Source organism: Chionomys nivalis, chromosome X (genome assembly GCF_950005125.1).
Source record: "Chionomys nivalis chromosome X, mChiNiv1.1, whole genome shotgun sequence".
NCBI classification, from domain to species: domain Eukaryota; kingdom Metazoa; phylum Chordata; class Mammalia; order Rodentia; family Cricetidae; genus Chionomys; species Chionomys nivalis.
In genome coordinates, this window is record NC_080112.1 from 96,205,276 (window position 1) to 96,229,678 (window position 24,403).

General features: G+C 38.5%; 1 protein-coding gene across 2 annotated transcripts; it reads right to left on the bottom strand.

Moving 5' to 3' along the window:
• Positions 1–3,502: 3,502 nt before the first annotated feature.
• Pwwp3b (PWWP domain containing 3B) lies at positions 3,503–21,529 on the bottom strand. 2 transcript variants are annotated; one of them, XM_057760451.1, is made up of 5 exons: positions 21,493–21,529; positions 18,895–19,014; positions 11,253–11,381; positions 8,212–8,395; positions 3,503–7,381 (listed from the first exon to the last, which is right to left on the bottom strand). In XM_057760451.1, exon 5 carries the CDS (start codon positions 7,167–7,169, stop codon positions 5,091–5,093), a length of 2,079 nt encoding a protein of 692 aa, XP_057616434.1. In that variant the 5' UTR covers positions 7,170–7,381; positions 8,212–8,395; positions 11,253–11,381; positions 18,895–19,014; positions 21,493–21,529; the 3' UTR covers positions 3,503–5,090. The 2 variants fall into 2 exon arrangements, with proteins under 2 accessions (XP_057616434.1, XP_057616435.1); XM_057760452.1 differs by lacking the exon at positions 21,493–21,529 and adding an exon at positions 20,768–20,880.
• Positions 21,530–24,403: the final 2,874 nt, after the last annotated feature.

Below are 24,403 nucleotides of genomic sequence, written 5' to 3' on the forward strand. Positions count from 1 at the left end.
TATAGGTTTCTCTAAAAATTAGTTATTTCAAATTGATTTTTATTGTTTTTAATTATGTAGGTTTGTATGTCTGCTTATGGGTATGTGAACATAAGTGTAGCTAAAGTGTATAGTTTGCATGAATATTACAGAAGTGCACTATCATATTTGAGGCCTTCATATTCCCTCACTACTGACTCACTCCCTCATCCAGGGCAATTTCTAGTCCCAAAAGCTTCCTTCTTGGTATGATTTACAGACATGCCATTTATTTGTTATGGGAACTCCTTCAGCCAATAGTCTTTAAGATACTGGCCCAGTTTGGGCATGATCTCGTATACTATAAATGCAGATGAAAAGCATGCATGTCTCTCTTTGCTGCTGGATTCAGTTCCAGTTCCCAGTGTATGCAGAGGATTGCAGATTGTTACCCTTGTTATACTCCATGCCAGGCTATTGTGGAACTCTTTGGTATGACAACAAACTAGCCAGTTATTTTGTCATATTGTATACATGTAATAGTGAGGCTGCTTGTTTGTTCCCAGCTGCTTAGCCCCTAAATAATCACCCAGAAACCATATTACTTGCAATAATGTTTGGCCAATAGCTTAAGCATATTTCTGACTAACTCATATCTTAAATTAACCCATCTTCATTAATCAGTGTATCACCACGAGGCTGCGGCTTATTGGGCAAAGTTCTGGTGTCGGTCTCTGGTGGAGCTGCATGATGTCTCTTGACTCCGCTATTTTTTGCCCAGCGTTCAGTTTTTTTTTCCCTATCTATTCTTTGCAAATGAGACTTTGGGTGATTGTACAGGTAGCCAAGTGTCTCTGTCATTTCTTGTACCTTTTGGAAATTGCTTGATTGCACTTCCTGTTTACTCAGGTAATATTATTTCCCTTCTCAGATCTTCGATGGGGTTGAAGAATAGATAGCCATAGTTACTTTCCTCCCATGACTTAGCCAAGAAATTTTTAATGTAAGATTTAGACTCCTTAGGATAGGATAGTTATTGTAACATTTAGCACATGTTTCTTGTTTGATGCTGTTCATTCTGGTTGTAATTCTAATTTTTATGTTTTTGCCTCTTCTTTTTTCTGGACAATACTTGATATTTGTTCTTATTGCATATAGTTTTGTACTAGGCTTAGAATGGTCTTATTTAGACAAAAGGGAAAGGTGTTGTTGGAATTTCTTCAGCCAATAATAGCCTTTAAGATACCAGCCCATTTGGGGCATGGTCTCATATACTATAAATGCACAAGAAAAACTTGTGCAGCTCTCTTTTTTGGTGGATATGGTTCCAATTCCCAGTGCAAGCAGATGACTATGGGTTTATCCCCAAATAAATAAACCTTGTTATACTCCATTCCAGGCTATTGTGAAAGTTTGGTAAGACAACATTTAATCATCCATGTTTTGGTTTTGCTCTATCTTTTATATGTTTAGGAATGAATACTTACCATTGATTATAGTTTCCTTCTGTATTCAGTAAAGTAGCATGCTGTAGAAACTTATGACCTGTGAATAATAAGATGCATCATGGAGCCTTGGTATGTAGCAGAGTTAGATCATCTAGGTTTGTGTAAACCCATGCTATTGTTTTCACAATGATCAAAGTGTCAGATACAATAGTTAAATGATTCATGTATCAAATTCACTCATCCAACTTTCAACATCAGGGTTGCTACTGTATTTTTTTCAATTTGGCTGAGTATTCTCAAAGAATTAACTGAGAAAAAAAATGATGCCATGTTTGTTGTTTCAATGAATTACTTTGTCATTGGGCTTCCTTAATCAAGCTTCAGAGAGCCTACTCAAATAAGGACATTTTATCTGCTTTATTCCTGAAAATCAACATCATAAATGTCACAATGTGTTGTATTTTTAATGTCCATTTATCTTGGCTGATTCTGTCTCCTCTAAACAAAAGTATATTAAATAAAAGGAAAATGGGGATTCACCCATTCAATAAGAAATACAACTTAATTTACATTAAAGGAAGCTTCTTTAAAGTGAAGGGGAGAAAGGAAAACTATTCCCTTCTCCCAATAAAAGATGCACATTGAATTGATATAGTCATTATACTGAATATGCGTGACATCACAAATGAGGTTCAGGTAAACCATAAAAAAGAGGTAAAAATGTGGTTAGGTCTAAGCATTTAGTTTTATATGAACATTAGCTTTGCTAACATTTATTTTTACAAAAGCTCATATCAATTTAGGATTGTCAATTCACTTGCTTTGGATGTTAACTTCATATTGTATATAATCATACATATTACTTAGTCTAAAGGAGAATATTTCTCTGATTCATTTCTAAACTCCCAGATGCTTACACATATGCTTTCAACAATTTCAAATTAACTGCTTTTTGTTAGGCTGAAGGTTCAGATGATTTTAGGTATTCTCATTTTTGCTGGGCAAGGTGGTTCACTCCCAATGGCATGAAGAACAGGAGGATCAGAAGTTCACAGGGAGCCTTAAATACATTTTGAGTTCCAGGCCAGTTTGTGCTTTGTGAAATTATATTTCAAAAAGTTTATTATTTCTATCTATATTCTATGTCTCAGAATTCCATTCTTTCCTTGTTTGGATACAGATACATATATGTATAACCCTTTGAATACTGTTCAAGTCTCCATGCAGCTTGGCAGACCCCTAAATAAAATCTGGTTTTGAAATTGAGCAGGCTTTATTTAACTAGAGATGAGGGTCACCTTTACCCAGTGGTTAGGGTAGATGGCAAAACAGGCATTTCCCTTGGACTAAAAGCATATGCTAAGGATCAAGCTTGAGACAAACATATAGCCTGTATTAATATTCACATAGTCTGAAAGCAAGGTGAGGAAGCCAACTAAGCTCATTCTTTTCTACAGCCCAAATACCATTTGATAACCTATTCAAAGGGCACAGATGTCTCAGTTCAGCGTATGCCAAAAGATGATGACATTTCTAAGGGGATCAGATTTACCTCAAAGAGAATAACAAGGCATTCCCTAATATGAAAAAAAAAATCTGATGCTCTTATTTTCAAATATAAGCAATCTGTAAGTTTACTATTTCTCAGTGTGATGTAACACAACATGGTCACATTAGAAACTGTCAATCTGGATCTCATTAATATGGCACCCACAACCTACCCTCAGAACAAAGATTTAAACTGCATATACTTGATCTTCTAATTCACAGCAATGAGTAGAGTAATTAAAATGTATTAGAACCAGCATACAGAGATAACTTCCTGGGGATACTGAAGGGGGCAATAAGTTGGAGCCAGAGGGACACAGTATATAGTTTAAATATAATGCATTTTCCTAGGATATAGACTCTACATATTGTATGGTGTGTTGTGTCCTAAAAAACTTCTAAAAGCTAGGTGAAAAATATGGGCACTGACACATTGTATATATAAGAAGAATATTGGTAAATTTTAGACGGGATCCAAAGATGATTTCGTTACATAGAAAGCATAAACAATTGGGAAGGTTTTCTTTTAAAACAATACAAAATCAATCATGAAAGTGGGCATTTATTTAGAATGACAATTCATAACAAGAATTAAATGATGACAATGAGCAAAAGTTTTAAACAAATTGTGTGTGCATATACATATATTAATTTACACAAACCACCACCGTGTTGCTATACAACTAAATTAACCTCTAAGGTGAAAGATATCATGGTTTCATTATAAATCAAATACCAAAACTTTGCAGATTGTACATAAACATATAGCCATGTGAAATGAACACAAAAGAAGAGCCCAAGAGGGAAAGTCGTCTCACTCAATGAGGTAAAAATGTAGACAGGTTTGTGTTAAGCCCTCAATACATCTTTTCACATCAAGCTTTTTTTTTTTAATATACTTGCTTTTCTAAGACTTATAAAAAATCTTGTTTCAAGTTACAAGAACATCTGATTTTGTATACGTAACCATATACAGAACAACTGCCACATGTAGCAAGTAAAGAACTTTTGCTGTAACATTTTTTTCCAGATTTCCAGATTCTGGTCCATCTAGTAGGTTGGAATGATTTACCAGTTGGCATTTATGTTATTGGAACCAATTGGAACCATTCTATACATAAGCTAGGTGCTAAAGCTTGCCTGGTTTGAGACAAATGGATTTCTAACTGGAGACAGGATTCTGAACACAGTGCTTGCTTTTTCTAGTTTATACAAACTAGGTAGACCTTGAAGCAGCAACCCTGGCGCGTAGAGGGGCAGGACTGTTGATATGCTAATTACAACTGTCTTCTACATGTGCTCAGATAGCTATAGTAATAAGACCTACTCACAATTATGAAGATAACCAGAAACTCATCTGTTTTAAAAACGATTCAGCATCAAAAGACAGACACTCCTCAAACTGGAATTTCAGAGAAGTGTAGAATGAACAATTTTGTTCATAGATGCCAAAAGTCATTTTCTGCATGCTGAGATGTTGTACACACACGCACACACACACATAGAATACATGCAGATAACCCATATACTTTTTAATTTTAGATTGTTTCCTTGCAAAAGCGATTGTGGTTAGTTATGACATGTAGCAACATTTAGTCTATCTTTGGTTCTATGATTTAGAGATAATTTTCCAAAAAATAAATAAGCATGACAGGAAAAATAATTCAGCTATCATAAGAGAAAACTTAGTATTTTATCTAAAAAATTGAGCAAAAAATATATAACTGATATTTGTTTTTGACATCTCTTCTAATTCTCTCGCTTAAAATCTAACACCAGTGCAATTTTATCAAACTGAATGTGCATACTGTATTTACCTATACAGCAAAGACACAAAATATCATAGAACAAAATAGTAATTTCCCTTAACGCTTAAGAATTATGCATTCTAAAATGTATTAAGAAATTAAACTGCTAAAAATATATTGACAAAGCTGATTCTGAAAAAGTGCAAGAAAATAAAGATGGATGTAGTGGTATCTGCAGATTGCACAGATCTTCAAAAAATAAAAGGATTTGTGATTCAAAGACCCTCCCTGCATGTATTTTCGCCAATATTTACATGTCGGAAATTCTAGATGATTACTTTTCCAACGTTTCCTCTAGCTTCCCTTATGGTTTCAACTCTTGGCATAATTACTGAGCTTCGTTTGCTAACGACCTCCGTCTCTTTTCGAATATGATTTTGGAATCATATAATTCTCTCTCCCTATAGCCTAGGGACGGTCCTTTCAGATACTTTGCCTCAGCCGCCTTATAATCTAAGCCATCAACTACAGAAATGGAGCAAATAATAGCTTCTGGTAGAAGAACTTCCAAGATAAACTTAATTTTGTCATCTTTTATCAGAGTGAGCATCTTCTGATTGATTTGTTTATAGATTTCTTGTAGATATTTCACCACCTGATCTAGTTGATCTTCATCTTCAAAGTATGTTTCGATACAGGGTGTGAAACTCTTGGCATTCAAAAATGATTTCAGCCATCTGGATTTTTTTGTGCCCTTTAAAATGCCCAGGAGATGGTTCTCTGCACCTTTTTCATTGACAATGAAATTGACCAGGTTCTTGTTAGCACGGTCCCGAGCAGCCTTCATCCGGTCAGGGAGAATTTTCTGGAAAGATATTTTCTTGGCATGGGAAGTCATAGCCATTTGCTCCCCTGTGTCTTCATTGGGTAGCTTTGGAAAGATATTTCTGAAGGTGTCTTGTTTGATTATTTTCCTGACTGGGTAACTGATGTCAGCAGCATAGTACTCAAAGAATGAGCCCGTAAAAGATCCACAACCTAGTCTAACTCTGTAGTCGCAAATCAGTGACACACACCAATCGATGCTTTCACCGTACTCCTCCCTAGCTTTCTCCACTAGTGCCTGCTTCTCTTTACAGTCGTATTTTTTTAATCTTCTCAAAGAGACTCTAACACCTTTCTTTTGAGGATTCATGTTTGCCTCAACCAAAAGCACACTTGCTTTCCTCTCTTTTCGCCTAATGCTTTTTATCACTGCTGGCCAAAATGGGTATTTTTGATATTTAAACCACACTATCATTCCGACTTCAAATGCCCGCGTCTCGTAGCAGAGAATGAAGCGGGGGAGGTCTTCATCACCGTCCTCGTCATCATTGCCTAGTGCAGCTGCACTAACAGGATTTACAGAAGGTAGCTTGTCAGAAGCTTGAGCTTCTTCCTCAAGATCTTCAAAATCTGATCTCTGAAGTAGTAGGTCACTGTTGACTGGATTACTACAGACAGGAAGTGAAACCTGAGAGTCCCCTGAGCAGCCTGCAGGGGAGGTCTCAGCACCCATTTCTGATTCCACAGAAGATTGATTCTGGCTGCCATAGAGATTCTGGCTGCCATAGAAGCATGGAATCAGATATGATGGGCCCTCTCCAGGATCGTCCATATAATCCTCTGGGAAGGTGGAGCACTCAGAGGAACCTGCTGGGGCTTCTGGGTGGATGCCTTGGATCTCTTCTTTGGCTACAACCAGATCGTCTGCTGATACAATAATCTTTTCTTCTTTAATGTCTTCACTTTCCTCTTTGAATGATAAATTCACAGACATAATTGTTGAGATGTCAATCTTTTTCTTTTCTTCTTTTTTATCATCATCATCATCATCATCATCATCATTTATAAACGAAGGGTAAACTGGGTACCAGCTGAAGCCTCGGGGTGGTTTTGAATCCTCTTCACCTGGAATACCCCCATGAATTGTGTACACCTGCATCTTATCATCAGCTAGGGAATCATCACTCTCTGAGCACAGTAAAATGGAGGCTGAGTCTTCTTGGAGGCTGCTTTCCAGTTTCCGATACTTTTTAGGGGGAGGTGAATCAGACAGCTCCAGCGGTTCACTTTCAGATGCTCTAGTGGTGTCTTCTTCATCTGGCATGCTTTCGTGGCTCTGATTTATCTCTGTCACCATTTCCAGCGCCATTTTCAGTGATTTTTCATAGGCTGTCTCTTCCCTAGGTAGAACTTTGACCTCTGACTGTTCTGCTAGTGAGGACAAAATAGCTTCAACCTCGGATTTAGTTAGGACTATTGTGTCTCTGCTGTTCACGGTAATTTTCTCACCTAGTGGAAGTAACTGAACTTCCAGAGAAAATGCCTTTTCCCTTATACTGTTTGACGCAATTTCAGACCTATGTAAGACTTCTGCTGGCCATAACTGTTCTTTCCAATAACATAGGACATAGTCAGCATCCATTATGATTTAGATTAGTGTGACAAGTAGTTAGTATTACAAAGATTGGTTGGCCTTGTGTCTGCAAATACAAGTGCTATCAAAACAACAGTCTTATTAAAGTTTCTTTTGGTTTAGAGCCACAAAGAGTTTATGGTTTATGTGCACTGTTTTCTTCCACAAATATGTCCCCAGGATACTTGAACATGTTGTTTGAATAAGAACTCTGGAAGATACTGAAATAGGGAAAACACTATTAATAAATAAAACTATCTTGCCAAAGTAGCAGGTGAGCAAGAACAAACCAAAGAGATAAAATAAAAAGAACTGTGTTCGTTGAGAGACCAGATAGAAAAAAAATATCAGCCTAATGGACAGGGAGGTAACAGTGGGAAATAAACTTGTATGATAACCTCAATTCAAGAACCCTTACAGTTTTGCTAAAGAATATGCTTTATTATAGCTAGAAGTACTTGTAATTGTATTCCTCGGAATCTATTCATGTCATCCAATACTTTGAGTTTTTTATATTCCTAGTATTACTTCTGTGGTAGTGAAACTTCAAATCTAGCAACCATGAGGATCATATGGAGGGCCTCATAGAATGTTAGCCTCCATTTTTTTCTTTTGTTTGTTTGTTCGAGACAGGGTTTCTCTGTAGCTTTGGAGCCTGTCCTGGAACTAGCTCTAATAGACCAGGCTGGTCTCGAACTCACAGAGATTCACCTGCCTTTGCCTCCCGAGTACTGGGATTACAGGCATGTGCGACCACTGCCTAGCATTAGGCTCCATTTGTAAAGTCTTATTCAGAAGTTCTAGAATGAGCTTAAAAATTACAATTCTACGAAGTTCTAAAATGATTCCAATACTTCATTAACACTACAAGGAAGTGTTTTAGCTAAGCACAAGGCTTTGCTTCAAACTTTCAACTGACTTATGTTTATACAAAAGTTGTTTTTAAATTGTAATGCTTCAGATAGAAAGCAGGAAGCAAAGTCAAGTATGCTTTTAAGATCTCATCATATTTTCAAATGTGAAGCATCTCCTGAAATGGGACATGTCTTACCCTCTGTCACATGGATGGTGACAGTCTTGCAATGTGATCCAACTATCTTGACTCTCAAGCCAGTTGATTTCCAGGCAGCTCTTTCACCCTTGGGGGCACGTATGTAGTCACACTGCCTTTCTGGGCTCAAGTCGAATCACATGTAGAGTTCCCACAGCTCATGAGCCTCTGATATCAGTCGAGGCTGGACAAAAAGAAGACAGGGAACCAACTAAGTAAAAGGGAAGTGGTAAAAAAAAAAAAAAACAACAACCTGCCTACCTAAGCTCAATGGCATGCCACTGTGAAACACAGGCATGAGATAAAATCTCAACATTAATGTAGATGTCATGTAGTGATACTTCATTTGTATATTTTTAATATTTATTTATTTATTATGTATACAATATTCTGTCTGTGTGTATGACTGCAGGCCAGAAGAGGGCACCAGACCCCATTACAGATGGTTGTGAGGCACCATGTGGTTGCTGGGAATTGAACTCAGGACCTTTGGAAGAGCAGTCAGTGCTCTTAACCTCTGATCCATCTCTCCAGCCCCTCCTTTTTTTAAATATTTATTTATTTATTTATTTATTTATTTATTATGTCATTTGTATTTTAATAAATAAGGCTTACCTAAAGGTCAGAAAAGCAAAGCAGCCAGCTACTGACTCTTGCCTCTACCTCAGTCCAAAATGGCAATCCTGCCTCCAGGAATATCAGAATGAGACTGTGTGTGAGAGCTGTCTCCTCCCGTTTTATAATTCTCTCTAGGGCTGGGATTAAGGACGTGCACCACTACCACCTGGTTTCTATGGCAACTAGTGTGTCTATTGGGATTAAAGGGGTGTGTCACCACTGCCTGGTTAGTAAGGCTGACCGTGGGGCTGTTTTACTCTCTGATCTTGAGACAAGCTTTATTTATGAAATACAAATGGAATATCACTACAATGTCATATTTGTTTTCCCTTGTATCCTTACAAGATGAAATATTCCTTACCATTCATGCTGAAATGATCTCTTTCTAGAAAAGTAGGAGGTGAGGCATGAGGGAAGGGAGGTGAGAAATTATCTTGTGTCTACTGTGAATCACAGTTTAGACTTTCTGATTGAATCTTTACCTTAGTTATCAAGTGGATTTATTTAAACTTGCAATTGTTTATAATAGAATCACAGTTATACAGCACACTCTGTCTCATAGTCTAATTAATTAAAAAATAGTTTCTCTGCTTTGTTTCCTTGCTTATAACAATGATTGTCTGAAGAAAATTCAGGCTTTCTGGCACATATGCCATGTTATGACTAGAACCAGAAATGTAGTCTGTTGGTGATATAGGTAGGGCCTTAACACAAGATCCTTCTTATGGAAGAAAGTTAGAAACTGTGCTAACCATCAGGAGCCTTCTTGGGTTTTTAGAATCCTTTATGCTAAGTATAAGTATTTAAGGGCTGAGGACGTGGCTCAGTGTCAGAGTGTTTGCCTGCCATCTCTAAGGTCCTAGGTTCCATTCCCTGTACCACATTTAGAAACATTAAATAAAGTACATTGAAGGGTTTGTAGTCAGGATAGAAATAGGGTAATATTTTCAGCACAGTTATTCTGATGATACAGAAGCTCACTTAAAATTGAAATGATACCACATACATATAAAAATAAAAGTCAAGTACAACTTGACACTAATATCCACCATGAATATTCTCTTTCTAGAAAATTTTTACATCGGAGAATGAATGCCCATTTCAAACCAGGTTCAGGAACCCCCTTTAAGAGTCTGATTTCAATATGATTCTATATAAATAAGTTTTTTCCACATGATTTTACATAACTTATTAAATGAGCCTTGTACCAAGTCTGTTATATTTTATCTCAATATTTCACTGAAGATGTAAAAAAAGCCAAAATATGTATGGGTTGCTATTTTAAATATACAGAATGGTGAAGACAGCCCTGATTCTCTATATAGATAATGCATATTTTTGTTAGAGATGAATTTCTGCTATTTAATTGCATCCATTATAGTAACACACATATATTGAGATAGCAAATGTAGTTACTGTTCCATAATTTTCTCTATTTATCAGGTTTTATATTTCTCAGAAGCTTTGGAGGCTTCTGTTTTCTATTTACCAGCTATGTAATACTACAGAGTTTGTATGTATAATATAATATTCTTTAAATGGCTTATAGAAATAAGCCAAATGTGTCATTTTGTCCATACACTTAGGTGATGCAGAAAAATAATTTTTGGCAATCAAGGTTCACCACGTGATCTGAAACAATGAAGTGCAAGGAGGACACACACAGAGTTAGTTATAATCAAAACAGCAACTAAGCTACTCAGTGAAAGATGTAGGGAAACTTTCACTCCTGGAAAAAATAAGTATGGTTTTAGAAGCATTTATGTATGTTTATAAATGCATGTGTGCCTGAAACAAAATGAGTATGCTGTTTGAAATACATTTTTCTTTCACAATCAAACAAATAACCGTAAGGCAATCTACACTCTAATGGTATTGAAATGGGATAAACGTATTACAAATAGAACAGCAGCCTGACTACTCAGAAATGCTGAATGCTAACATAGATTATGTGCCCATGTCTTCACTCAACTGCACATTTGATCCCCTTCCTATACTCCTACGCATGGAACATATACACACTTTTCTGTGTATTCCAATTAGCAGACACATGAATACACTGTTGTTGAATACTTTTGTCAGTTTTAGTTCTGTGTAAATGAATAAATGTTTGAAACTTCATAGAATAACAGAACGCCTTGTAATATCAACAGGGTCTGCCAAGTTAGGAAATTAGCGTGAACGGCCATGCTGCACTCAAGCCTTAATTTAGAGGCTGTAATCTGATCACCCTTTCCCCTCTGTGGACTTAAAAAACCTTGGGAGACACAAAAGTTCCAGAGGATTAATGTCCTCAAAATGCCAGTAATTCTTTAAAAATCACACAGTGTTCCTTCCACTCCAGGCTCATCCTTCCTATTTTCTCATTTTTGATCCCAGAGCTCTGAGAAGTCACTAGAAAATAAATTTAAGTCAGACATTACCTTGACGCTTCTTGTCAGCTGCAGCCTGGTAAAACGCGGCTCCTCCCCCAAGGCTGGCAGAGCAGAACTCACAGGCACTGCTCCAAGAAGGCTCCGCCTCCGCAGTGACGCCGAGCAGAAGGCCACTCCCTGAATTACAGGAGAGACAGTTGCCAAGAAAAACTGCTGAAATGTGGAGACTTGGAAAGTGGAAATGTCTCCCTTTACAGAACTCTACAGTGTAAGAGCAACAAGGGTCTGTCCAAGTTCCATTCAAAGCCTGAGGGTGAATGATGTCTTGAGGAGGTAGCAAAAGCACTTTATCTCACAAGAAAATCCCAGTTTAAATATTCTTACATATTTTAACTAGTCTTCTCTGGCATTCTATGTTTACAGGTGATTATTTTCTCTCTCTCTTTTTTTTAAATATTTATTTATTTATTATGTATACAATATTCTGTCTGTGTGTATGCCTGAAGGCCAGAAGAGGGCGCCAGACCTCATTACAGATGGTTGTGAGCCACCATGTGGTTGCTGGGAATTGAACTCAGGACCTTTGGAAGAGCAGGCAATGCTCTTAACCACTGAGCCATCTTAGTATGTCTTCATCGCAAAATGAAGGGCTTCATTATGAACTTTTCCATATATGCCTACCACGTGCCTTGCTCTTTATATATCCCTCGTTGCCCTTTCTTGCTCCCACTTCCCACTCTGAATGGTCCCTTTCCTCTTCCCTGTGGCACCCCCTGACTCATACACATGCGTACACAGTATACCCACAACCCCCATACTCTACTTAGAATAAGAATACAACAGAAGAAGAAAACTATATGCCAAATTCTCAGAAGAACATTGATGCAAAATTCCTCAATAAAATACTTATAAATAAAACATATTTATAGGTGAACTGAAAACCATGCTGGTATCTAAAAAATGATGAAGATGGACAGTCTTGCAGACAGTTTTAAGGGCTGTGTCTGGCAAATATCACTACTGTCCTCTAACCAGAACACAGGTCAGGTATGGAAGGCAGACTCCAGTAGAGCCTGGAGAATGTCGTTTCCTTCTGACTGAGGAAGAAAGCCGGGGTAGGTGGCGCACGCCTTTAATCCTAGCACTCGGGAGGCAGAGGCAGGCGGATCTCTGTGAGTTCGAGGCCAGCGTGGTCTACAAAGGGAGTTCCAGGACAGGCTCCAAAGCTACAGAGAAACCCTGTCTCGAAAAACCAAAAAAAAAAAAAAAAAAAAAAAAAAAAAAAGTGAAAAGTTTGGTGAATACGTAGCACTCTCTCTGCCACATAAAGGTTTTTTTTTTTTCCATTTTTACTGATATCTTTTATATGTCTAACTGCGTAGCTGTGAAGATTCTGAAGGCAATGCTACCACAAGCACATACGCTGCTAGCCTGGGCTTTCTGCCTCACTTTCGCTACTTTTCATGTTCACTATAAATTGACCACGATAGACAGATACAGATTGGAAAGCTATTCGGAACTAAAAAGAATGATGTAACTCACTTGAGATGGCAGATCTTAAGCCCCTAGCAGAACTACACATTCTGCTAGCAACTTATGAAACACTGAACTTGTGTCTTAGCTATGTCCCTGGATTTACTTGTCTGTCCTTTGAATAGTAGCACAAAAATAGTTGATTTTATAATGCTAAACAAAAACGAATCACTTTTACAGAATACTAAATATTATTATTTAGCCTAAAGAAGGATTACTTGGCTAATGTATTATATGTGATTTTATTTAAACAAAGAGGGTTATTTGATTACACACTTTATAACATTTTTCTGCCTATTAATTTACATGCCCAAGTGCATATAAGTAGTTATTACACTTTAAAACTATACTTTGTTGTCTATATCCTATAGTATGCACAAATCAGTCAATATTGTACCCATTCCATGGATATAATTTTATTTTATTGTTTTGTAAAAGGCTATAAAGGGTGATAAATACTAATAAATGCTAAAATTATACTAGTGCTATTATTATGAAGTAGATGATATAAAAATCATATATAATACCTACAATTTTTACATGCTAGGTAATAGTATTAGTATTTGACTGGCAATTCACTAAAAATCAGATAACTTATTTCATTCTACATAAATATTATTAGTATTAGCGTTGAGGATAGATACCAGTGATTTATTGCCACATGCCAGGCTGTCTATTAAGCCATCTACACATATTACAAAATATTGTTGGAAGGTCTCTAAGTTTGAATATATCCCTCAAAGTTCATGTTTTGGAAATGTACATCCTCAATGCGTAAGTGCTGAGAAGTGAGAGACATTTATGTGTTGGTTAAAACCTTAATGAACCTATTCTACAGCCTTGCAGCAGTGGTTTATTCATTGTGGGAATGGGGTCCAGAGAAAACGATGAACTTGGGTCCCTCTTTCTTTTTATATGCTACTTTTGTGACCTTACAAAGGTCCCTGGCAGACATGGTCTCTCAGTTTTTCATTATTTCAGCCTGTACAACGGTGAGTCAGATATATGCCCATTGTGAAGAAATGTTCTGGTCTCAAGTACCCTGTTAGAACAGTGCAAATGGACTAAAGCGGTGAGCGTTTTCAGCATTCTCATTTTGTAAATGAGGTATTAGAGAGATTAAGGAATGTTTACAAGAAGGTCCACAGTGTATTTGGCACAGGACATTTGGACCTAGGTACTCTGACTCCAGAGTTAATGTTTGTAATCACAAAGACACATTGAAAATCCTTTGTTGCAAATAAAAAATGTTCTATACCTGTGCGTGGGATGAATAGCTGAGCAAAATAATTAATCTCAAAGCATTATGTGCTGAGTCACTGGAACATAAAAGAAAATGTTGTACCTGATTCTGCGTTTAGCTTGCCTCCCTCCTTGCTCCTCTCCCATCCTCTTCTATTTCTCCTCCATTTGACTAAGACATTCTCAAACAATCATGGCAGTGAGTGACATCCTATCATCTTTGCCAAAGTTTACGCTAATTGCAAATGAGGTGTAGCCTGCACGCCAGGGCTCTGCAATGGAGTGAGCTACTTAGAATCTGTTCACCACAGCACCATGTGACTTATTATGCATGACATTTTCAAAATAATAGAAGGGTAATAATAGTGAAAAGATCACCGTTGCTGGTGTTCCAGATGGGAGAGGGTGTAGCTTTAAAGGGGCAGCACAAGGAAATCATGAGGGTGATGCAATACTGACTTTCGACTGTAGTGGTGGTTATAAGAACCAGAATATATGTTAAATCTCAAGTATAATACATGATGCTTTAAAATACAGTTTGAATCTATAATAATACAAAGAATAAAATGTAAATACAACATAATAATAACTGTTATACAAAAATAACTCTATAAATATACTTTAGGAACCACCTGTTTCTAGGATGTATTTAATATAAATAGCAAGAATAACACATGCATACATTACTAAAAAGCACCAGAAGTATTTTCTCTTAAGATACAAGAAGCATAAGAAAATGCCATTAGCAATTTAACAAACTTAATAATGACAACTCTCTAGATATCTTATAAGGTCCTAGCTATTCCTCAGTCTATCATCATAGAACGATGTTAAATTAAGTATCAAAAGCTGATGAACTTTGTGGTAGCATGAATAAGAATGGCCCCATAGGCTCATATATATGAATGCTTAGTCATTGGGGAACAGAACTGTTTGGGAAGGATTAGGAGGTATGGCCTTGTTGGAGGAACTGTTTCCCTAGGGATGGGCTTTGAGGTTCTCCCTCTCTCCCTCCCCCCCCTGTGTGTGTGTGTGTGTGTGTGTGTTTGTGGTAGTTGGTGAGCAATAGCTGCCTTCCAAAGTTCACTCAGAGATTCAAATTGGAGCTTACCTGCCACGAGGAGAGGGAAGACTACTGAGAAAGCTCAAACTTTAAAGGTCCAGGCCCAAAGGCACCCCCAAACATTGGGACTACCCTGTCTAACACTTGCTGCCTCATTGGGAACCTAGTACTCAATACTAGTGGGCAAAATGGGAAAAACATGAAGATAGAGAGATCCCCTAAATTTTCAGGTATATAGGGGCTGATGAAAATTTAGGGTAAGGAATTGAGGACCAAAATCTTGTAGTACACCAGCCTCTACTTGAAAAACCAATACTGCAAACTAGTAAGAATAAGGTGATAAAATATAGGGAACAACATCAAAGAAATTTTTATGAAACCAGTATTTACCCGATACCAACAGCACAATAAAAAGTACTGAAAACTAAGGCTAGTATCTCTTATAAACATAAAGCAAAAATCTTCACCAAATGCTACTTCTTGAAACAATGGCAGTTATAAACGACCTATCAAGATCAAATGAAACTCATTCTGGGGAATGGAAGGATTGTTCAACATCACCAAATCCATCCGTTCAATTGACCATACTAGAAGACCGAAAATGGTGGAAAATCATGGTAACTGAGGCAGACAAAGGATCTAACAACATTCCACAAACATTCAGGATAACAACACTGAGCACATTATAAAACAAATGAATCTTCTTCAATCAGATCACTAGTATTTACAAAAGCCATACCGTTACCATTATACATAGTGGTGATACGTGGCATGCCCTTCTGCTAAAACAAAAACATAGTAAAAGTATCTGCGTTGAGCATTTCTAGTCAACATTGGGAATATAATGTGGCCTTGAAAATAAATTAATTTTATATGTCCTGGAAAGGAAAAGTAAAACTGCCTTTGTTGATAACATGAATGATCTATAAAAAGAATCCTAATGAATCAATTAATCTAGAGTTGACTGTGTTTCTATACAACAAAGATTTAAGGTTAAAGTTCTTAAACTCCATGTATAATTTTATTTTAAAAATATACAAGAAACACAGCTGGGAGACAGCTTAGTTGGTGAAGTGTTTGCATTGCAAGCACAACAATCTGAATTGGTTCCCTATGGCCCATATTGAAAAAGCCAGGTGTTGTGGTTTGTGCTTCTAATCCAGTACCTGGATGGCAGAGACAGATGGATTCCCCAGGGCTTGGTGGGCAGCCACACTTACCTATTTGGCAAGTTTTGGGTCAAGGAGAGACTTCATCTCAAAAAAAAAAAAAATCAAAAACAGAAACAAAAACAAAAAAAACTAAATGCAAGATTAGTATATTGGAAACTTTAACATGCTCATGCAAATAATTAAAGATCTAATAAATAGGACTAAATACCATGTGAACTTACAGAAACATGAATTTTAGGGTGTAAGACCTCCCATACATATCTATAGTCACTGTAACTTTAATAAAAATGAGGCGGAAAAACATGGGACATAGAGGAGCCAGTGTGATTTCATACTGTAAAGACCCGAGTTTATCCCAAGTATCTATGTAAAAGCCAGATACAATGGCTTGTGCCTGCCATCCCAGTCTGTGAAGGGAGACAGGAGGATTCTGGGAGCTGGCCACTCATCTAGGCAAGACAAGGAAACTCCAGGTTCAATAAGATACCTGATATCAAAAACATCTGAAGAGTGATTGAGGAAGACACCCAGTGAAGACCTCTGGCCTCCACATACATAAATGCACACACAAGCATGTGACACCCCCACCATGAACACAGACAATTCAATAAAAGAAAAAAGCTTGAATAAATAATTTGAATGCAAGACACTAGAAAACAGTCATTTAAAAAAGAGAGATGGGGGTCAGTGGAATGGTTCAGTAGTTTATAGTGCCTGCTGCTCTTTCAGAGAACTTGAGTTCAGTTCCTAGCCACAACGTCAGGTGACTCACAACTGCCTCCAAGATCTAACACTTTTTTTTTGGCCTCCATAGGTCTCCACACAGAGAGGTGCTCATACATGCGTGCGAGCGCACACACGTATCTTTAAAAAGGACAAAATTACTTGGCACCAGGTCAAGACATAATATTGTGATTAGGAGAATTATTTAAATCCTTTAAAAATGGTCCTTTCATAACGTCCCAGTACACAGTCCTTATCGTAGCCAATGTATAAAAGGAATAAGTATGTGTGCTAGTGACAAATGAGAGATGGGCAAGGGCAAGGAGAGCAGGGAGAATCCAGGGGTACCATTTCCATTGAGGGAGTACTCTAGGATCTTTCTTTTTTTTTTTTTTTAAATGTTTATTTATTTATTATGTATACAATATTCTGGTGCCAGAAGAGGGCACCAGACCTCACCACAGATGGTTGTGAGCCACCATGTGGTTGCTGGGAATTGAACTCAGGACCCTTGGAAGAGCAGCCAATGCTCTTAACCACTGAGCCATCTCTCCAGCCCTCTAGGATCTTTCAAAGTTTATTCTAAGGACTCTTCTTTTAACTTACCTAACTCGTCTGTGCTGTTTTATCTACCCATACCAGCCAGACAGAATTCAGGACCTGTGTCTCCTATACTGGCCCAGATAACACAATAACCTATCATTAAGAGGATGACAGTCAGAGGTTTGGAATGACCGACATGGCTACTTATCGACAGGATTCTTTCCAAGGGTCTCTAGTGAGTCATACAGTTTGGCTTGGACATGGCCGTCTTCCAAAAGTAGCTATCATTGTGAACATTTGCCTAATTTGATTATAGAGCTTTAGCACATACATTTTCCTCAAATTATAATAGAGTCATTCTCAAATAAACTCAGAGCTTGAAAATATCAGCTAAACTGCATTTGAGGTAATCTATGGATACAGTGGGATACAGACAGACAGACACGCACACGCCAGAATCACTGGTAGAGATGGTTATGGCTGTTAATACCTACTATTTCAGCACTAGGGAGGCCGAGACAAGAAAATAGCTGCAAATTCTAGGCTGATCTGGTCTATATAGCCAGTATCAGGCCAGCCTGTACTCTAGAGTGAGACCTTACCTCTAAAAATCAAACCACACGCGACTGAAGGGATGGCTCACTATGAAGAGTACTGGCTTTTCCTTCAGAGGCCCTGAGCTTGAAAGCCAGCCGCCACGTGGTGGTGCACACACCCTCTGTAACCTTGTGCCAGGGGATCAACCAGGGATCCATCCGTCACCCTTCTTTGGTCTTTAAGGGTATTGCACACAAGTGTTGCACAGACATACCTCATACGCCTGTACACACAAAATAAACAAGCAAGCAAACAAACAAAAAGAACACTGGCAATAATGCACTGAACCAAACAGTTTTATGTGTTTCTTGTCGTTACCACATGACTGTCTAAAAGCTGTCTTGATTCTCCCTCCAGCTGTGTTCCCAGCAAAGCCTTTCGGATACTTCTGCTGGACACCCCTGCAGCTGCATTGCCTTTCAAGGGCTCAGAGGGATCACAGGTCAACTGCCCACATCACTTGCTAATGTGATATGAACCGAGGCTGCATCAAAAGGGCTGACTGGGAAGCCGGGGCTCTCTGCTCTTACCCAGGATTGAGGTAGTTGAGTGGCACTACACGTCTTGGAAAACATGCAAAGGCAAAGCACGACTTCTCCCGAAGGCCAGTGGGGTCTGTAGCATACTAAGGTTGATGAGACACAAATCAAAGCAGCACCAGGAGGAACCGTCTGTACTTCTCTCTTTCCCAGCTTTACGAAGAGTGGCTTGTAATTTGATACGCCACAGCTACCAAACCAGAAAGAAGCTGTACTCCAGATCTCCAACTTCATATGTTCTTAACGTGAAATGCTTTATGAAACGGGAAGATTCTTACCTTCAGCCACGTAAACTGTGGTACTCTCGCCCTGCGATCCGGCTGTCTTGAGTCTCACCCCAGCCGCTTTCTCAACAGAGCCTTTGCTCTGCTGGACAGTCCTGCAGCTTCCTCGCCTTTCTAGGATGCAAAAGGATCACAGGTAAACTGCCCACATCACTTACAGATGGGATATGAACTGAGGCTACTTCAAAAAGGAATAGAGAAGCAAACCAATAAAGTCGGTCTTTAAAAAGTGTAAATGAATTCCCCTAACGAAACTCTTGTAGGCATGCTCTCTTGGTCACAGATAGAGACTGAAGAGAACGGAAGCAGCCGGAGCTTTCTGTCTACTTTGGGCCAAACCTTATGAACTCCAATTTTGAAATGTTTAGAGTCATCACAGCCCTCTTGAATGGGGCTTTGTCTTCCTTACATAACAGCTTGTCAAATGAATTTTCACTATATACTACATGCTGTCTTAGATTTTCCTAACACAAAGTAGGTTTCATGGTTTGGTTTGCTCATTTTATAAAAATGCTTGTCTAGAGAAAAATTAGGCTATCTGGCAAGCGCCATCTTGTGTCCAGAAGCAGAACTGTCACTAGCATGTCCTTGGAGAAAGGTGGGAACTACATCTTCCCAGCCTGCAGCTTTCTCAGGCTTCTAGAATATACCAGACTGAAAATCAGAGCTTTGTTATGCATTGCATAAAAGACAGGGTCCAAATGTCCTCGTCCCCAAAGTTCTGGACTGTAAAATAAATTTCATGCCTATTGAAAATATAAAATATGAGAAAGCTACAAAAATAATTTTAGAAAGATAACTCTATTAATAATTGTCTATATACCTTATATATTTTAGATATACTCACGAACTCATACTATCACAAGCCAATCATTTTTAATTTTTCATTTGGTTTTGAGTCTGGGTTTTGGTTCTTTGATTTGCTCTGTAGTCCAGGCTGATCTGGAAATCACTACGCAGTGCCTAGCTATCTTGGAAACACAAGGCCATCCTCCTGCCTTAGACTCTTGAATGCTCAGATTACAGACGTAAAACATCATGCCTTGCAGCCAATGCAGGTCATTAATGCATTGTTTCAAATTCTATTTTCCCCCAACTTTGAAGCATTTTATTGTAAGGTTTAGTTTCTGATATCATTATAAAATGATTAAATCTAGATTAAAGATTATTTTAAATCCAGCCTGTTTGCTTAAGCCTATATTCCCATCATTCATTCAATGGGCTGAGGTATGAGGATTGCCACAAAGCCAGCCTGAAACCACATAGTTCCCGGTGAGCCTGGTCTATAGTCTGTCTTCAACAACAACAACAACAACAACAACAACAACAACAACAACAACAAGAAGGCTATTTTAAAACAGTAAGACCACTTCTATCTCCAGTACATAAAAATTCCATTAGTAGTAGGCTGACCCCCTTTTTTTATTTGATTATACACATTTTGTTAATTGTATTTCTTTTCTCCTTAAACAACTTAAAATGCTGCTTGTCATTCTAAATTTACTTTTTTCCCCCCCACGATTTCTACTTTGCAGACAGCTTTTCAAATCACCAAAGCTTCAACCTTTTATTTGCCTGCTATGTATAACGGTCCACAGCATTGAAATAGCATGATACACAGGACTTTTAAAACTGCTTAGGGAAATAAACCCAGTCCACTATCTCACGTTTAAACTGAGATAATGCTGAAAAAATAATGGTTCCTGCTCATCACTGCTATACCTGTGGCCTGACAGGAGCCCTCCCAAGCAGGATGCACGCAGGGCTGTAGTGTATACAACTTGATTCCTTGCTTGACTGGGTCCAAAAAGAAAGAATTAAAAAAAAACATCTCTCAGCAAAAGAAATGGATTATGAGAGCACTTACCTCTGTGTGTACTGTGTGTGTTCACGCGCGTGTATGTTTGAAGTGAAATAGGTATGCGATCTCAGCATCATTTGGCTTTTCTAATTATAAAAATTATCAGGGAATAAAGCAATTCTGAAAACGCTGAAAGCATTTCTTCTTCTTCTTCTTTTTAGATTACGTCTCACCTCGCCACCAACCAAGTAGACCCAAAACACTCAGAGACGCAAGGAGTCTAGTTTCTCGCCCCCGCCCCCAGTCAGGAAAACGCGCATTTTTTTTTTACAAGTGATATCACCCAACAGCGTATCTAAATCTTGTTCCAAGCCCATGCACCTTTCTGTGTCATTCATTTTATGATTGCGTTTTCTGATAGTAATTTTTTGGCAGAATGTAAATGTTTAAAACAAAATCGTATTTAAAAAAAAACAAAAACAAAAACAAAACTGTACCAGAGACGAAAACATAGATTGCCACATAAGAATATGAACATGAACGGCATGCCTCACTGAAGACTTAATTTAGAAGCTGCAATCTGATCACCTCTCCCCACACTACGGACTTTCAAATTATCCGAAAACCCCAAATTCCAGAGGATTAATTTTACCCGAGTAACGACAAATCTATCCGAACATTATTCCGTCCCCACCTCTTCCCAGGCACTAATTTCTATTTTCTTTTCCCACCTTTCCCCTCAAAGCGCGAAGAAATTCCCAGAAAATAACGGGCTTTAAGACAGCCATTACCTCCTGGCTCCCAGTCTGCTGCCACCGCCGGGAGAAGTGCAGCCCCTCCCCCAGGACAGGCGCCACAGGCGCGAGCTTCCCTCAGCTTCCCACAAGCTGGCAGAGGCTCCTCCCCTTCTCCTGCTGGGGGCTGCGGGGGAGCGAGCACCCGAGCGCCCCTCTGGGCTGGACGGAAAGCCTCCAACTCAAACCCAGACTTGTTTCTGTCTGGGGAAAAAAAAAATTGAAAAAAAAAAGAAAAAACAAACTCCAAAGCAGAATGGCAACATGTGTCCCTTGTTTTGCATTCAAAGCACCAGGATGGATGACACCCCTCCCCAGAAAATGCAGAAATGCCTTTATCATACATAGTTGTTTTTCTTTTTCTTTCTTCTCCCCCCCCCCTTTTTTTTTGCCTCTCCAACCATATTATTTCTGCAAACTCTATTAAGGTCCAGCTGCTCAAAATGTATAAAAAAGATCTTGCCAGGTCCTCATTTGTAACTGGGGTGAATTAATAATACGTTATTTGGGGGGAGAATAAAGCCTTTGCAAGATTAATTTTCCTGGTCCTGAGATATGTGCCTTTTCCCACTTGATTGTGTGTTCTCTGTCCAACCCCGTGTGTGTGTGTGTGTGTGTGTGTGTGTGTGTGTTTTAATCAGGTCTTCTTAGTCATCCTTTCAGAAACTTTGGCACATTTTAGTCATTTCTAAATATGAAACATGAATTAAAATCCTTTAAAGAAATACGTGTATCTAATACTGAAGTTAGCGAGGAAAGCCTTGTAGTAAAACATAGCATAAGCTAAAGCGGAAAACTCAACAAACTTGGCACAAGGGTTTCAATGCAAAAACATCTCTGCTCTAAAGTTGCTCCTAGGTGGCTGTGGGGCCTTCCATCTGTAAATCAAGCACTGAGGAAACTGAGACAGGAAGCTTGGGAGGGGCGGCTGAAGGGAGCCCGAGTGAGAACCTATCTCAAAAACGAATAAACCCCCCATAAAAAACAGTACAATGTCAAGGGCAGCCTTAAGTAGCTCTTACGTGTTGATTAGAAACAAACAGCAAAATAAAAATAAACGCACAAAGGACAAGAGAACATGAATAGTTCATGAAATTCGAAGGGAACGCTCTGCTTCCTTTAAAGAAGCCTCCTGCAGCACAAATCTAAGTATCTCGGTTCTCAACCTGTTTAGCTTATTTACTTCAATTTGGTGCTCGGTCATAAGGCCCACTTGGTTTTAGTGTTCTGCAACTTACCATTGGACTAAAGCCTACACTTTAACCCCTCCATACAACTGTTTTATACCAATTTATTCAATGGAGAAAGGCAAATCATCTTTATTGGAGCTCCTTAAAACCCAAATATTCAAAATGGAAACAGAGCAACACATGAAAGGTAACCACTGACTTTAATAATCAAAATAATGCGAAAGTAACAAACACTAAGACTTTGCTTTCCTCTTTTAGGCCAGTTGGACTGAAACACAGCAAAGAAACTATTAAATAAACAGTCAGCAAGATTACAAGGAAGCAGAAACGCGTGCCTGCTGCAAACCCAGGTAAGGGACAAGAAAAAAAAAAAACAGCCAAAGTAAGACTATCTGACTCCTTCCTTCCCAGAGCCTTCTCCGCAGTGCATCCATTGCCTTGGGGCTTAGATCCTGCCTGTTTGCTAGTCTGCAGGTTAGGTCATTTACTCTCTGACTGTAACTGTGAGGAAGTCAGTGGTGTTGCTGTCGTACTCAGTGATCCCTATACTTCTCCACAGACTCTCCCTCTTATAATTGGTGCACTATATCTTTGTGTTGACCATGATCTGCATGGTTGCATCTCCTCGGCCTTAGTCACTGGGGCAAGTCTTTCTCTGCTTCTGAAGCCTAGTGGTCAGTTCCCTTCCAGCTTCACCTGCTCTGGTAATGGCACCGAATGTCATGATCTTATGCAGTGAAGTGCTCATTTCTCTCCACTTTATTAATGATTAGCCATCCTTTGTTCCTGTGCTCTGCTTTTAACAGCCAGATCCAGATGGGAAAGCTGTGTTGCTGTCTTCCTTTGTTACGCTTTTATTTTTTTAATTCCAAAACGTCCAAGAAGTTAAGACTAAAATTTAGAATTTTCTTTTCCTTTAACCCTGACTTGTTGCTTCCTCGGGGGAGCTGTAGCTTACACGCTGCCCGTGGATAACAATTCTGAGCTTTACATCTCTTAAGATAATGTTATGCTAAGTTTAAAACCAAAAAAAAATGTAAAATGTTGAACAACCCCATTAATTAACACAGTGAACAGGTAACATGAATCTCTTACTCATTTTAACAACCAAGAATAGAGAAACTGAGCTGGACTGTTAGCAAAGCTCTTCCTGCAATAACAAACTGGAAGGGACAAAAAAGGCTTGCAATCGAAACTCTACAAAAAGAAGAGTTCTTCCAGGCATCCTAAGCAGAAGGGTCAGGCAAGTTCAAAATGATTCTGTAACCTATCCTGAAAAGAGCATCCATGGCTTGTTGTTGAGGCATGGGTCTCTGTGGGTAGGATCCAATGTCAGAATTTACAATGCTTCAGTAAAGGTATTATGGTTATAGCTTTCAAATAGGAAGTCAGACAGTTCTGAGTTTGAAATCTTTATTACCTTTGTGGAAACAGTTTCCAATTCTTCACACAAATTTAGGTTGTCATTTCCACATTGCAGACAGCCCATTAAACGAAGATTAATGCGTCACACAAATCTCTAATGTTAACCTAGGTTGTTCAATATCCAATAGTAACTGCATTTCGTGATGTGATAATAAAAAATTGCAGACCCCTGCAGTGTTTCCCAAGAAGCCTTATGCTAGGTGAAAGAGATGCTAAATGGTACTTACTTCCCAGTAGCTTCTTTTCGATCCCCTGAAAATTCACGAGGTAGCTTGACAAAAAAAAAAAAAAAA